Raw genomic sequence first — 12,853 nt, forward strand, 5'->3', positions numbered from 1 at the left:
ATATATATATATATATATATATATATATATATATATATATATATATATATATATATATATATATATATATATGTGTGTGTGTGTGTGAATGGAAATTTTACTTAGCAATATGAACATAAAAAGCATTTTTCAAATTTTGACCAGGAGGATTTGTTGTTTACTTTCTTTTCCAATAGAAACACTTTTAAGTGTTCACATTCTTTTTCATTTTATTACCACCAACATACCATTTCGGTAACTAATGTCGTGTTATTTTCTCATACATCAATTTGTATCTTTTTGGAATAGGAAAAAACTTTTTTAATAATTTGTTTTTCTATAAAAAAAAAAAATTGTTAAAAAAATTATTAACATATTAGAATACTTGAAATATTTACACTATATTTAGAGTGTGTTTAATAATACAATAAATCTTGATCTTCTAGTTTTTGTTTTGAAGATTAAAATGACTTAATATTTATTTGGGTGAGACTTTCACATGTTGAAATCACATATTGAATTTTAACTGATTTGAGAGTGAATCTAGTAAAGGGTATAAATTTGTTTCCTTTAATTTATTAGTACAATATTTAAACCCAAAAAATAAAATAAATTGGCAGAAATAAAAAAAAAAATATAGTTGCTATAATTTTTAAGTTTGATCATTATTTTAAATTAAAAAAAAAAACTAGTTAACAAGATCCTTCCATTAATCTCTATAAGAACCTCTTTCTTTCAGAATTAAGAAATCTTTTATTATTTAGAGGTACTCTAAAATGGAGTTAGTTACTCCATATAATATGCCTGGAATGATAATGATATTATAAAATATAAAGTTGATAATTGAAAGGAGAAGAAAAAGAAGGAAAATAGAATAAGAAAGAATTCGAACAAGTTCAATTTTATTGAATAATTCTGTTTAAAATTTGGATTGTTGGACATATTAAATCTGTTGAAAAGTATTATATAAATATTATTAATAATAGAACGCTACCAGTAAATTAACATTCATTAGAGGTAAATATAAACCTTATTGTGCAACCACTAATCAAATATTGATATATTGTTGCATCCAATATTGGTGAATGTATCTCTTTAAAATCAATATCATATCTTTGTGAAAAACTTGAGTAAATAAATGTTATTTATAACCAACATGTTATTCGGAATTAAAAGGTTGACTTAATAATACAAATTTAAAGGAAATGTAAGAAAGATTGTGAGTTTAACTCTTTAAAAAAATAACATTTGAGAAATATAAAATCGGTTTGAAAAGTTTTGGAAAAGAGAGTGAAAGAGATTGCAATGTCCAACATTATAGTATGTGGCGTGCCACTAAGTGCATGTTTGGAAACTCATTACTTTTGACTCAAAAAGATGACTTCAGTTCCTTCCACCAACGTACTTTTTGGCCCCAACCACCAGATTTCCCAAACACACCTTAATTCTACCAGTGGCGGTATGCAAAATGTCTCAAACAAGTAATATGTTGGTCACTTACTTCATAGTGATCCTCACAATACATAAAACTTTGCTAAGCTCACTGAATAGAAAATGAAATCCACTTAAAAATTGAGGCTCGATCAATTTGTTAAGAGTGTTTAGAAACTTTATAGCTTGCACTCCTCAGTGATATAAAAAGAAGGTTTTATTCCTTTGTATATAGTGACATGGCTATGACAACATGATCACAAGCAATTCTCTAGCATTGCTTTGCTTCTATGTGATAAGTGGGGCAGAGACAACCTAAGGAGGTAACGACATACACTTGTGGATGGATCCCACAAAACATGAAATTATTAATGTTAGCTAGAATATATATACTTGTCATGTCAGTTTCTGATTTCGACATCAAAGGGAATGAATGTGTTTTATCCTCTGAATTGCTTGCTTAACTTTTGTAGATGGCTCTTCGTACAAAATGTTAGGGTCATCAAATTCAGATGCCAAGCTTCTATCACCAAGAAGAGCACGGAATGTGTCTGCCACTGAATATGACAGAGACTTCAGATTATATCCTCCTTCCAAGAAAAACACACACCGTCCCCCACATAAATCCCTCGCTAGTTGCTTGATACTGGATGCTAGCATGTAATATGTTCCAGTTGTATATTGAAGATTAGCGAGTGGATCCAACACGTGCCCGTCATACCTAACAAATGAACACCAAATTCCACATGTAAAAATGAGATGGCTGACAATTTATATGAAGAAGCCTTGTATATTGTATTAAAAGTTTATCAGGTATTCTGGAATGCCACTTGCTAAAATTGATTCAGTGTTTCCATTTATGAGCATGATTCAGAGAAAGACTCACCCAGCAGAAACAAGAATGATGTCTGGTTTAAATCTTTGGGCACATGGTACAATAACTTCATCGAACACGGTTCTGACAGCAGTATCACCTGAGCCTCCAGGAAGAGGCAGATTTAATGTGGTTCCTTCACCATCCCCACTTCCCACTTCATTAAATTTACCGGTGCCTGGGTAGCTTCCATCCTGAGCCATGGAAGCCATTAGAAAGCTCAAAATCGCACCTTTCTTCCCATTTTAGCAGATTAGCAAAAGTTGTACTATTTCTTATCTTAGTTCACAGAATGTTTACTAAAGGGTAGGTAGTAGTCTGTTTGATTTTTATCTAAGTGATATTGCATGCCAGTTCGTGGGTATTTAGTGTAAAAAGGGGTACTCAATGCAAATATGTGAAGTTTTAGCTTGTTACTTTGTCCAACCGCGTAAATATATTTCAGCAGGGAACATTACAATATGCAAGGCACACTAGTAAGTTTGGAGATAATATGCTTAAATCAAAGATCGGGGGAGACAATGCAGTTACATCAAAAAGTATAGACATTATATATTAATCAATTGCTCCAAAGGAATAACATCAGAAACTAAACCAGTTCGGCCATGGCTTCAATTTCAGAATTAGCACTGAGAAGATCTTGATACCATTGAGAAGCAACATACAGAAGATAAGAAATATATACTGCAATTTCAGAAGTTCTGCAATTGCAGTATATTGATATGGTAAAATGAATTGTAAAGGGTACATGAGAGTGGAAGAAGTAAAGAACCCATGTCCACCAGAGATGGCTCAAGTGAATCAGTGGTCTCGTTGAATGTTACGAAGAGACAGACAATAGAATGGATATTAAATAGCATAATAGCATATATAAAGTAGTTAGTTGTAAAATGTTTTAATATATAAAAATGTTGAATAAGAATACTTCTAGTGAGAAAAATATGGTCAGCGGCAATATATAAGGATAACACTTTCCCACGAGCATCCAGATACCAGATTAAAACTGAACAGCATTTCATGATACAGTCATCTTTCCTTTACCACAAGGCATCATCTTCAAGTAAAATAAAATAAAATTGTGCAATAATCTAAAATTTTAATTTAATAGAGACATAAACTTTCAAGAATCTTAGCAAATTCCCACTGAAGATAACTTTGCTTCTAATTTCTAAAACATCAGTAAGATAACATGGGAAAAAGAAACCAGAATCATTGAACCCAGTTGGCATTTCAAAATCAACAAAAACACAAGAAAATATAACCAGAGCTAAACTAAATTAGAAGCTTACTTGATGAAACGAAAGGAAAAATACATCTGGATCATTATAGAAAGCATCATTTGTTCCATTCCCATGATGAACATCAAAATCAATAATAAACACCCGCTTCAGTCCATGAACACGCTGAGCATGACGGGCTGCAATGGCCACATTGCTGAAAATGCAGAAGCCCATAGGTCCTTGTGGAACAGCATGATGTCCTGGAGGTCTTATCAGAGCAAAACCAGTGGGTGCATCACTCTTTATCTTTGAACCTGCAACCTGAATATGAAATTGAACAAGAGAAATTTCTATTCAAATCAGAAATATATACCCAGTTCTCTATACGTCTTGAAACATTTATGTCCTGAGACTAACTATTCCAAACGCCTTAGCTGTATTAATTGGAGGACCAGGATTTTCGTATCTATGATAAACCCCTCATGCAAGAGCCAACATGCAGCATAGAAAATGTACAGTATGTGCACCCTGTGCAGAAATTGAACTTAATCATGAAGAATGACAGATAAAAAAAATTGATCATTTGGTCATACAGGCCTTGATACCATGTTTCTAAAAGCTTAAGCTTGAAAGTGGGGACTCAAGAATGTTTTCTCTTTTATCCCTAACAACTTGAAATATATTAGACGACACACAAAATATTTCCAAAACTTGTTATATTTGCTACTCCCCATCTCCCCAAATATTTATGATATAAGATAGATATACGCGAGATCAGTCAATAGCCGTTTCCACTAAAAGAAAGACCCAAATTTCCTACGAAGAACGAAATAGTCTTTTAGTACACAAGTCACTAGAAGAAGCAGATACGAACATCGTTCATATCTATATCCATTCACTTACCCCTCCCCAAAACACACAGATAATTACCAAGAGATGGACATGCCAGGTTGAGAGATCACCACTGAGTCCACTAAGGCTAATCCAGCACCAGCTGCAATTATTGACTCCTGAAAGGTCTGTATCATGGATACCACCATAAGAATGAGGAAACCACAATATACATCATAATTTCCATGTATTTGCAACCACAGTGAACTAATATTTTTAGCATAGAATGACTTCCAGGAAAACCTGTGAGCTTGGGAAAGAATCATAAAGCTCTTGGAAGAGAAATTACAGTGGCAGTGGCATATGTTGGTCCAGAACCTTCAACAAAAATAAGGCCCTTCTCCACAGCTTTATCCATAACCTATAAGGATTAAGAAGAGTAAATATGACAAATTTCAGATAAGAAAATTCCAGTGCAATGATAAAATCAAATACAATACAAATTATGAAAGCTACAACATGGTCAGTGTTGCTGAACACTTCAACTAAAAACTAGGATGGTGGAAATTGGAGTGATCAGAATTCAGAAGACACTAACAAACATATATTGAGTATAAATACCCAGTGAACATTCAGTGTGCAGCAGAAATCCTTGATTTGTTGTTTTATTAACATGGTGAATTCAACTGAAGTAAAGCACACATCAAGTGGAAGTAATTGATAAAAGTGATGCCAAAGCACATGACAAATTCATCAACTAAATAATTCTTATGATGTAACATATTTAATTGAAATACAACAGCAAGATTAGGAGACATAATTCAAAGCATAAATGAACGTATAGCAGAAGAGGAACAAATATAACAGATACTAGCATATTTCCAAATCCCAAATTCTTCATTACAGTGTCAAATTGAAAACATTATAATTTAAAAAGCACAACATCTCAAAAAAAGAATTGAAGAAAAGGAAATTTTAAGAGTTTTGGCTAAGGACACTTAACTCCTCGAAATTGGTTAGACTACTCAAGTCATCTAAGGACTACACGGGTCATATCCTTTGTTGATGAGGAATTTCAACACATCCTCATCCCTGCGATTGAACATTTGGAGCATGAGCAAATCTGATTGGCCCAACAACAACGCCCCTCACTTCCAAGACCAGACATAAGAACATGGTCAAATACTGGTGGCCAATAATGGATTTAGGATAGAATTTTATATCACCTTGCAATTTGGACTTAATGACTGACTCAATGCTTTTAAATAGGCTTGTAACATGAGGATTACACAAGTTTTATGAACTCTAGAGGCTGCAATCACTGCAGCACAAAGAGGCCGCATCTAACATGAGCCCTTCATTAAGGTAAATTTCCAACAAAATGATATATACTCATTAGTTAGCTAGTTACATAGATAGTTTCCGTTTGTTGGTTGGAGAAAAAAAGTGTGTTACCAATAAATAACAAGGGAGCTAAAAGAGGGATCATCTTGACATTTTGAGAGAGAATTAGGGCCTTTGGCATTGCGAGACACAGACCCTTAAAGTTCTGCAGTGTTCTATCCTTTGTAATTGTGGAGCTGAGTTTATCCCAGTTTCTTCATAATAAGATATCAGATCTGAAAACCCAACAGTTAATAAAGTATTACCTTTTCAAGTCCAGAAACATAGGCTCTTGCATGAACACTTGCAATATCATCTACTGAAGCAGGCTCAAAATTTTGAAGTTCAATTAATTCAGAGCCACGGAACTGAATCATACATAAAATGAATTTGTTAAAATTAATATACTATAGTATTTAATGCCACTATAGTAGAATGACAAATCATAAGACAATTCACGTTATCATTCACTTAAGGCAGTTTCTTTCTTAAACTGCCAAGCATTTTTGTGGCTGACAACATGTGCACAAACCCTATAGCCACAGATTTCCTAGGCCCTCGAGAAGCTGATTTGTCTTTCAATCAAATAGAAAATGTTGCAAATTAACGTAAGTAGATTGTGATATACTATTGAGGATAAAATGCAGCCTACTTCTGTACCCAGAAGAAANAAAAAATAAAAAAATCATTCGTTTAGTGTGTGTTTGTTTGTTTGTTTCCTACTCTTGGGAACTATGTTCAATTTAAAAAATAAAATAAAATCATTTGCTAAGAGTAAACTTTGAAAATTGTTTTCAAAACTAATACCTCTTTTTCAGCTCTTATGCCGAACACCTATCTCAGTTTTCTCGTACTTGTCTTCTTTCTTATAATACTCATCAACCTCTTCCTTATTCCTACTATCTAAAAATTAGTTTCTGGAAACTGATTATAAAATAGTCTCTAAACACTAGAAGAAAAACTGAATCAAAGTATCAAACANACATTGAACAAAAGCGATTTGAATGAAAAAGACACTTTGTTTATTTTCTGAATATCAGANACAACTAAGTTTTCAAATGCCAATATCTACATGATATCAAATCTTTCAAAAGAAGATATGACCAAGGCATAAACAGATGACGGGCAAAATTTCAAAAGCACCATAGCTTTTAGTACCTTTGAAGAGAGNTGCATTTCTTCTAGAGCATTCACNATTGCAGGAACTCGAAAATGTGATTCTGGATGAGCCTCCTGTAACACATAGTACATCCAAATTACAATCACGAATATGCAATGAATTCAACCACAGTGGCAACTGACAGCACATATAATCTCTGATGGTATTCCTAACCAAAACGGAAGTAGAGTACAACATTAGCAGATATCACACTGGAATATAAGTACACGATCCCTCGACAAACAAGTTTAAGTTATGAACTAAGAAGTTCTAAAGAAGAAGAAAAAATTGCAACCTAACTTTAAGACCTTGTTTATTCCATTATCACACGTAGAAGTTAAAATAAATTGAGCGTATAAATCAACTTATGCATTTGGAGTTAAAAAACGACTTAGTGGTAAGGTTGGAAGGAAGGGTTAGAGAAGTTGTGGGTTCTCCCCCACAGACATTTAGGAGTTATAAGGTAGTTTGGTGGTTTGGAAGAGAATTTGGGTGAAGTTGTGGATTCTTAACTCTGTCACTACCAAAATATTAACATTTGCTGATAATAAAAAAAAATAAAAAATAAAAAAACCCACCTTACGCATCTAACTTTATAAAAAGCTATTTTCATTTCCATATCCAAAAAACTAATAAGGTCAATTTAGCTCATAGAAAAAGCCAATACACTTATTTTTCCCTCTCCTTTACATACTAATGGAAAAAGTTATCCAAAAATGCTCTTACTCTCTATGCCAGAGAAGGAAAAAGTCTGAAATTTGAAATTGAATTCAAGAGAAAATGAAATTAGAGTTCTCCCGATTTTTTCCAACCAAATAAAAGAAAGTTCATTGTTATCCGTATTGTCTCCTTTCTGTATTATTTTCTCTCCTCCAAACAAACCATAAACATCACAAAGAGTCGAGGATCTAGTTGAACCCTTTCAACAGAGATCCAAAGTTGGAATATATACCTGGTTGTGTCCCATAGATGCAGCGACGGAGTATATAACCCGTGCATCACTAAGCTGTTCAATAGAAGGCAAATCGTTCCTAACACCAGAACACGAAATGGATGCTCCGACCCATCTCCGATTCTTCCGGAATAAACAACCATTACTCCTTCTCATGTCCAAAACTCGGTGACCCACCAGAAAGAACGCATTCCCTGCTACACAAGCACATTTTAGGCTCTGGGAAACATTTAAGTTTCAATTTTGATAATCCAAAATTCCAATCCCACAACATAATTGGCATCACACAAAGATTGCAAAAATGGTCTGATGATTAGTAAAAAAAATCCTCCCTTTAGTAAATTGAAATTCTATTGAAAATTGAAGTGGAAGTTGATGTGATAGTGCATTTATGAAAGAAAGGAGGAATAGTACCCAAGGAGGAAGACATGCTAGAAAGCTTGTGAAGGTCCATGGAGAAGAGTTGGAAAATGGTAGCCACCACATAAACACAACTTCATCAGTTGAGTTATCACAAACATAGGATAACAACACGACAAATTCATAGCTTATACTTCCCCTAACAAATTTCTACCAGTCACAATTTTGAATTTTCACATAATTGTTTGATATTTTATCAAAATATATAATTAATAATAGTTTTTTTATTTTATTAGTATATTAAAATTTATTTTAAATAAACAATAATAAGTAGAACATGAGACACTTGCTAATAAATTTTAAAAATAGAAGTGTTAATAATACACATGACAAATAAATGTATTCCTAGAAAAACACCATAATTAATTTTTGAAATATAAAGCTGTAAGATATAATTATATTATGATTTGATAAGGAAGATCTTAAATTGTAATATAATATTATTTTAATAATTAAAATTTATAAACAAATTAATTTATATTTACAAATTAAGTTAATTTAAGAATGTGGAGACTACGTTTAATTGATAGGTGATTTTTTTTATTGACTTTTAAGAAATTTTTAATTTTTAATTTTAAATCAACCTTGTATCTCCCATAAAGGAAGTTAAACTCACAAGCTCATAGATATTTTTTTTCCAAATTTTACTATTAGATCAACTTTATAAATCATAATAAAAAGTAGGGAAAAGATATTTTATCTAAGATTATTTTGATAACATTTATTTTGATATAGTATCATTTTCTTATTAATTTATTATTTATTTGTTATTGTATTGTTGTATTTTAAATCTAATAAAAAAAAACACATTTGTGTCAAAATGTTGCCTAACTGTGTTAATGTCACCCTAGAAAGTATTTACTTATGAAATCAAGTTATATCATAAATATTACGATTTAATTTTAATTGATTTTTAAACTTTATAATTACATATGATCACAAAAATATTTACTTTTATTTTATTTTTTCTAAATTTATTGCAAGCATAAAAGGTAGGCAATTTAAAAAAATGTCAAAATAAATTATGCCAAAAAAAAATAAGTTGGTTGAAATTTTTAACCTACTAACTTGTTTTAGTTTAACTCGTTTATCTCGTCAAATTAGTTCGTTTTTTTGGCTAATTGTTGATTCTTTTTTAAATTTAAAATTTAAATAAAAACAATTAAAATGATTAAATTTTTTATATTTAAATATTTAATACTTATAAATTAAATTTAAATAATTATTTATAATAAAATAATTTAACATGTAAATATAATAATTATTTTAATTTATCAATTAAAAATATTAATTCATCAATTAAAAGTTTAAAAATATTTATGTAATTTAATATGCTTTATTAATATGTATACAAACACATTTTAAAAAGTTAAAATTTAAAAAACAAAAATGACATGCTAGCCTATTAGCCGCTGACCTGTCTTGTGACAAGATGGATTATAATTTATAATCTATTTATTGGTGAGAGTCAATCAGCCTAAATCCTTTTATTCAAGGGCCAAAATCGATTAGACTAACCCGTTTTATCTCTTTTGATAAAAAAAAAAACAATAAGCATTACTACTAACTAAAAAAATAAATGAAAAACTATGCATTGTTTAAAATCATTATGGAATTGTTTATTGATAGTATACTCACTTTGTTCTGGAATTGTTTGAAGGACTAATTAATTATCTGATTATTATATATTAATATTTTTTAATGTTAAAATTGACAGCAGGTTCAGCTAACAGTGTGCTAATAAGAACAGGTTTATTACTGGATATAGCTGGTTTTGGATCTACATTTTGAATTTCAAAAACAATTATCACAATCTTTTAGGCCTCATGCTCCTAAATAACCTGACACAACACGCAGATCAATAAACAAGCAAGAAGGAATAATCATGATTTTAGAGGATTATTTTGCATATTAATGGATAAATAAATGATACACTTTTACCCTCCAAGAACTTCTTTAACTAATCTCTCTAAAGATAAGGAATTTCAGTGAGGAATTGGTACCCTCTATGTTTAAATTAAAGAAAACTGTAACATGAAAAGAGAAGATCAAGTGGGGTTAAAAAAGTTTCAGAAGATTGATTATGAGAGCTGTATATAGTTTACTGTTATATATCACTATTTTCTTAAAACTGCAGTCCTGCTAATTCACATCACTAAGCAACAAAAGGCAATATGCATTAATCTGCAACATTTTCTTGTTCTTGGGATTTAGATCGGATCCTGTGTGGAAGGAAAATCACAGTGTATTATATGCAGTGTCGAATCCAAAAGCATTGGTAGAAGCATAAAACTTTTCTCAGCAAAGACAAAAGGAAGAGGCCATGACATAGCATCTTCTGATCTCATGAATGAAGGCCGAGGAAAAAAGTGACATATGATCAAAATAATAACAATAGTTGAAATGATTGAATCCATTAGCTTATAATAAGCAAACATCCTTATTCCTTAACTAGTTTAAAGGAAAATAAATCAAAATCCAATATCATAAATGGAATGAATTGGACTTTGGTGGTGCAGATTTTGCTTGTGTGGTGAAGATGATGTTTCCAATAATTGAACAGTGAAAGGGAAGGGGTTCACGGGCAAGCTAAGTGTATTTTTTTATTAGACTAATTAGTTTTTTTTTATAAAACTTGACTTTTTTCTTGATATTGATCCAAAGTAGTAAAAATGGTAGATGTTGTAGGTGGGGCAAGTGGCAAGTGAGAGATACAGGGTGTACCCAATTGATCACAGAAAGAGTTCACGGGTCCTTCAGCTTCTTCTATGACAATGAATTAGATATTCGAATCCAGACAAACTTTCTTGAACAAATAAATAAAAAAGTGGAAAAGTTCTTGCGACAATCTAAAAAGCTTCAAAAGAGTTTCATGTTGGATTTCTGTTAATGTTTAGAAGCTCCATAAGTAAGTGGTCACAATTTACATACAGACCAAATTAAGAGAAACCAGTAACAGAATAAAAATAATGTTGTCTGGTGATGAACCAACCACACAACTTCATCTTACTCATAATTTGTTTCAAAGATTTTTCTGGTAATAACATTCAACATTACATGACCCCAAATCTAAGGTGCAATAACAAAATTATTTATATATAGGAGATATGATCACATTACATTCAACAAATTCTTATGGTTTTTGAGTGATCACATGACTCAATCAAACTGCACATAAGGGTTGGTTGGTTGGTCTTGGAGCAATTTGATTAGAAAATGATTTTTTTTTCTAGATTTAATAATTTGACAGATAAGATGATCTCATGATCGTGTACATTTCTAGAGAATACTTTTTATCAGTATGCTCAAAGATAGAGTTGGAGAAAGCAGTGTTTGGCAGAAGATAATTGCATGTAGTTAGTGCTTTGCTTGAACTTCAGGACAAAGATGAAAATCTATGAGTTTATCAAATTACACAGTTATGAGAGATTTTGATTCGTTGTGGAGAGTTATGAAATTTCAGCCACAAATTTGAAGAGCCAAGGGTCCACCACTTTGGTAATTGCCAGATCGTATTGTCCTTTCATGCAAGTCCAAATGTGTACTTGAGTGTTTTTCAATAATTCCATGATTAGCCCTTCATAGTTTTTGTTCCAAAAATATCACTTCTATAACCAATCCTCCTAAAATACACGAAAATTTTCAAAACTCTGGTATACTCTCAACAGTGTTCTTAATTTTGTGTTATAGCTAATTTGATCAAGGTAAACACAAATATAAAGAGGCAGTGATAGAACTACTAAAAACTTGACCATTGTTTCTACATATAAAACACTGCTAAAAGGTTCCATTGTAATTATTGTATGAATTAGATTATTCGCTGCTTAAGTGGATACAAGATCAAAGTGATAAAAAATTGTTTGCAAACATCATGGTGCAGGTAAAACAGTGTAGTATTATGTAATAAACAGTGTGCGAAACTGAATTGTAATAAATAAAAATATGTCAGCACGTTGATGAACGAATCTAATCCCATATCTGTATCAATTATGCACCAAAAGACTAAAACCATTCACAGTTCTGATTTAGCATCCTTCATTTCACAGTTGCCATTGGCAACTGGCAACAACATCCAAGCTATGTTTGATGCATAGCTGTCCATTAAACAACCAGAAACCAAAATCATTCACGTGAATTATTCAATGTTCCACATCCTAGACCAGAGATAAAATGGTAGACGTTCACTTTGGTAAGTTAATCAACAAAGATTATCTTTAGTTAATGAACTTATTATCTCTGAAAATAATATTAGTTCTTGCCAAAAGCATGTTATATCCACTAGCATTAGTAACTGTAGAGAAATATTATTATATTGTTGAGTTGTTACGTGTAAATTATTAGTTATTTTAAATTTATACGAGCATCTTGGTGTCCAAATATGTAAAATTGGTGAAGAAATAGAAAGAGGTGCACGTGAACTTTTTATACAGAGTTCGAGGAGCTGAGTGTCTTTGCAGCTAAACCCCTCACAGCCACACATTGTTTCACTGTCAGTAGCAGAGGCCAAAACCACTGATTTAAAAAAGAATATAGAACAGAGAGGAAGAGAGCAAAATGGGATGGGGAATTAGAAGAGAGTAGAAACAACCGAGAGAAACATATAG

General features: G+C 31.6%; 1 protein-coding gene across 2 annotated transcripts; it reads right to left on the reverse strand.

The window, feature by feature from the left end:
- Window positions 1-1,448: 1,448 nt before the first annotated feature.
- Window positions 1,449-8,382, reverse strand: LOC106780069 (histone deacetylase 14). Of its 2 annotated transcripts, none has more exons than XM_014668305.2 (9): window positions 8,244-8,382; window positions 7,830-8,023; window positions 6,877-6,951; window positions 5,985-6,086; window positions 4,685-4,756; window positions 4,467-4,523; window positions 3,574-3,825; window positions 2,297-2,478; window positions 1,449-2,131 (listed from the first exon to the last, which is right to left on the reverse strand). In XM_014668305.2, the coding sequence occupies exons 1-9, from the start codon at window positions 8,281-8,283 to the stop codon at window positions 1,831-1,833; spliced, it is 1,275 nt and encodes a 424-aa protein (XP_014523791.1). In that variant the 5' UTR covers window positions 8,284-8,382; the 3' UTR covers window positions 1,449-1,830. The 2 variants fall into 2 exon arrangements, with proteins under 2 accessions (XP_014523791.1, XP_014523790.1); XM_014668304.2 differs by having other exon boundaries at window positions 7,830-8,026; window positions 8,244-8,374.
- Window positions 8,383-12,853: the final 4,471 nt, after the last annotated feature.

The sequence above is a fragment of the Vigna radiata genome, unplaced genomic scaffold, assembly GCF_000741045.1.
Source record: "Vigna radiata var. radiata cultivar VC1973A unplaced genomic scaffold, Vradiata_ver6 scaffold_380, whole genome shotgun sequence".
NCBI classification, from domain to species: Eukaryota; Viridiplantae; Streptophyta; class Magnoliopsida; order Fabales; family Fabaceae; genus Vigna; species Vigna radiata.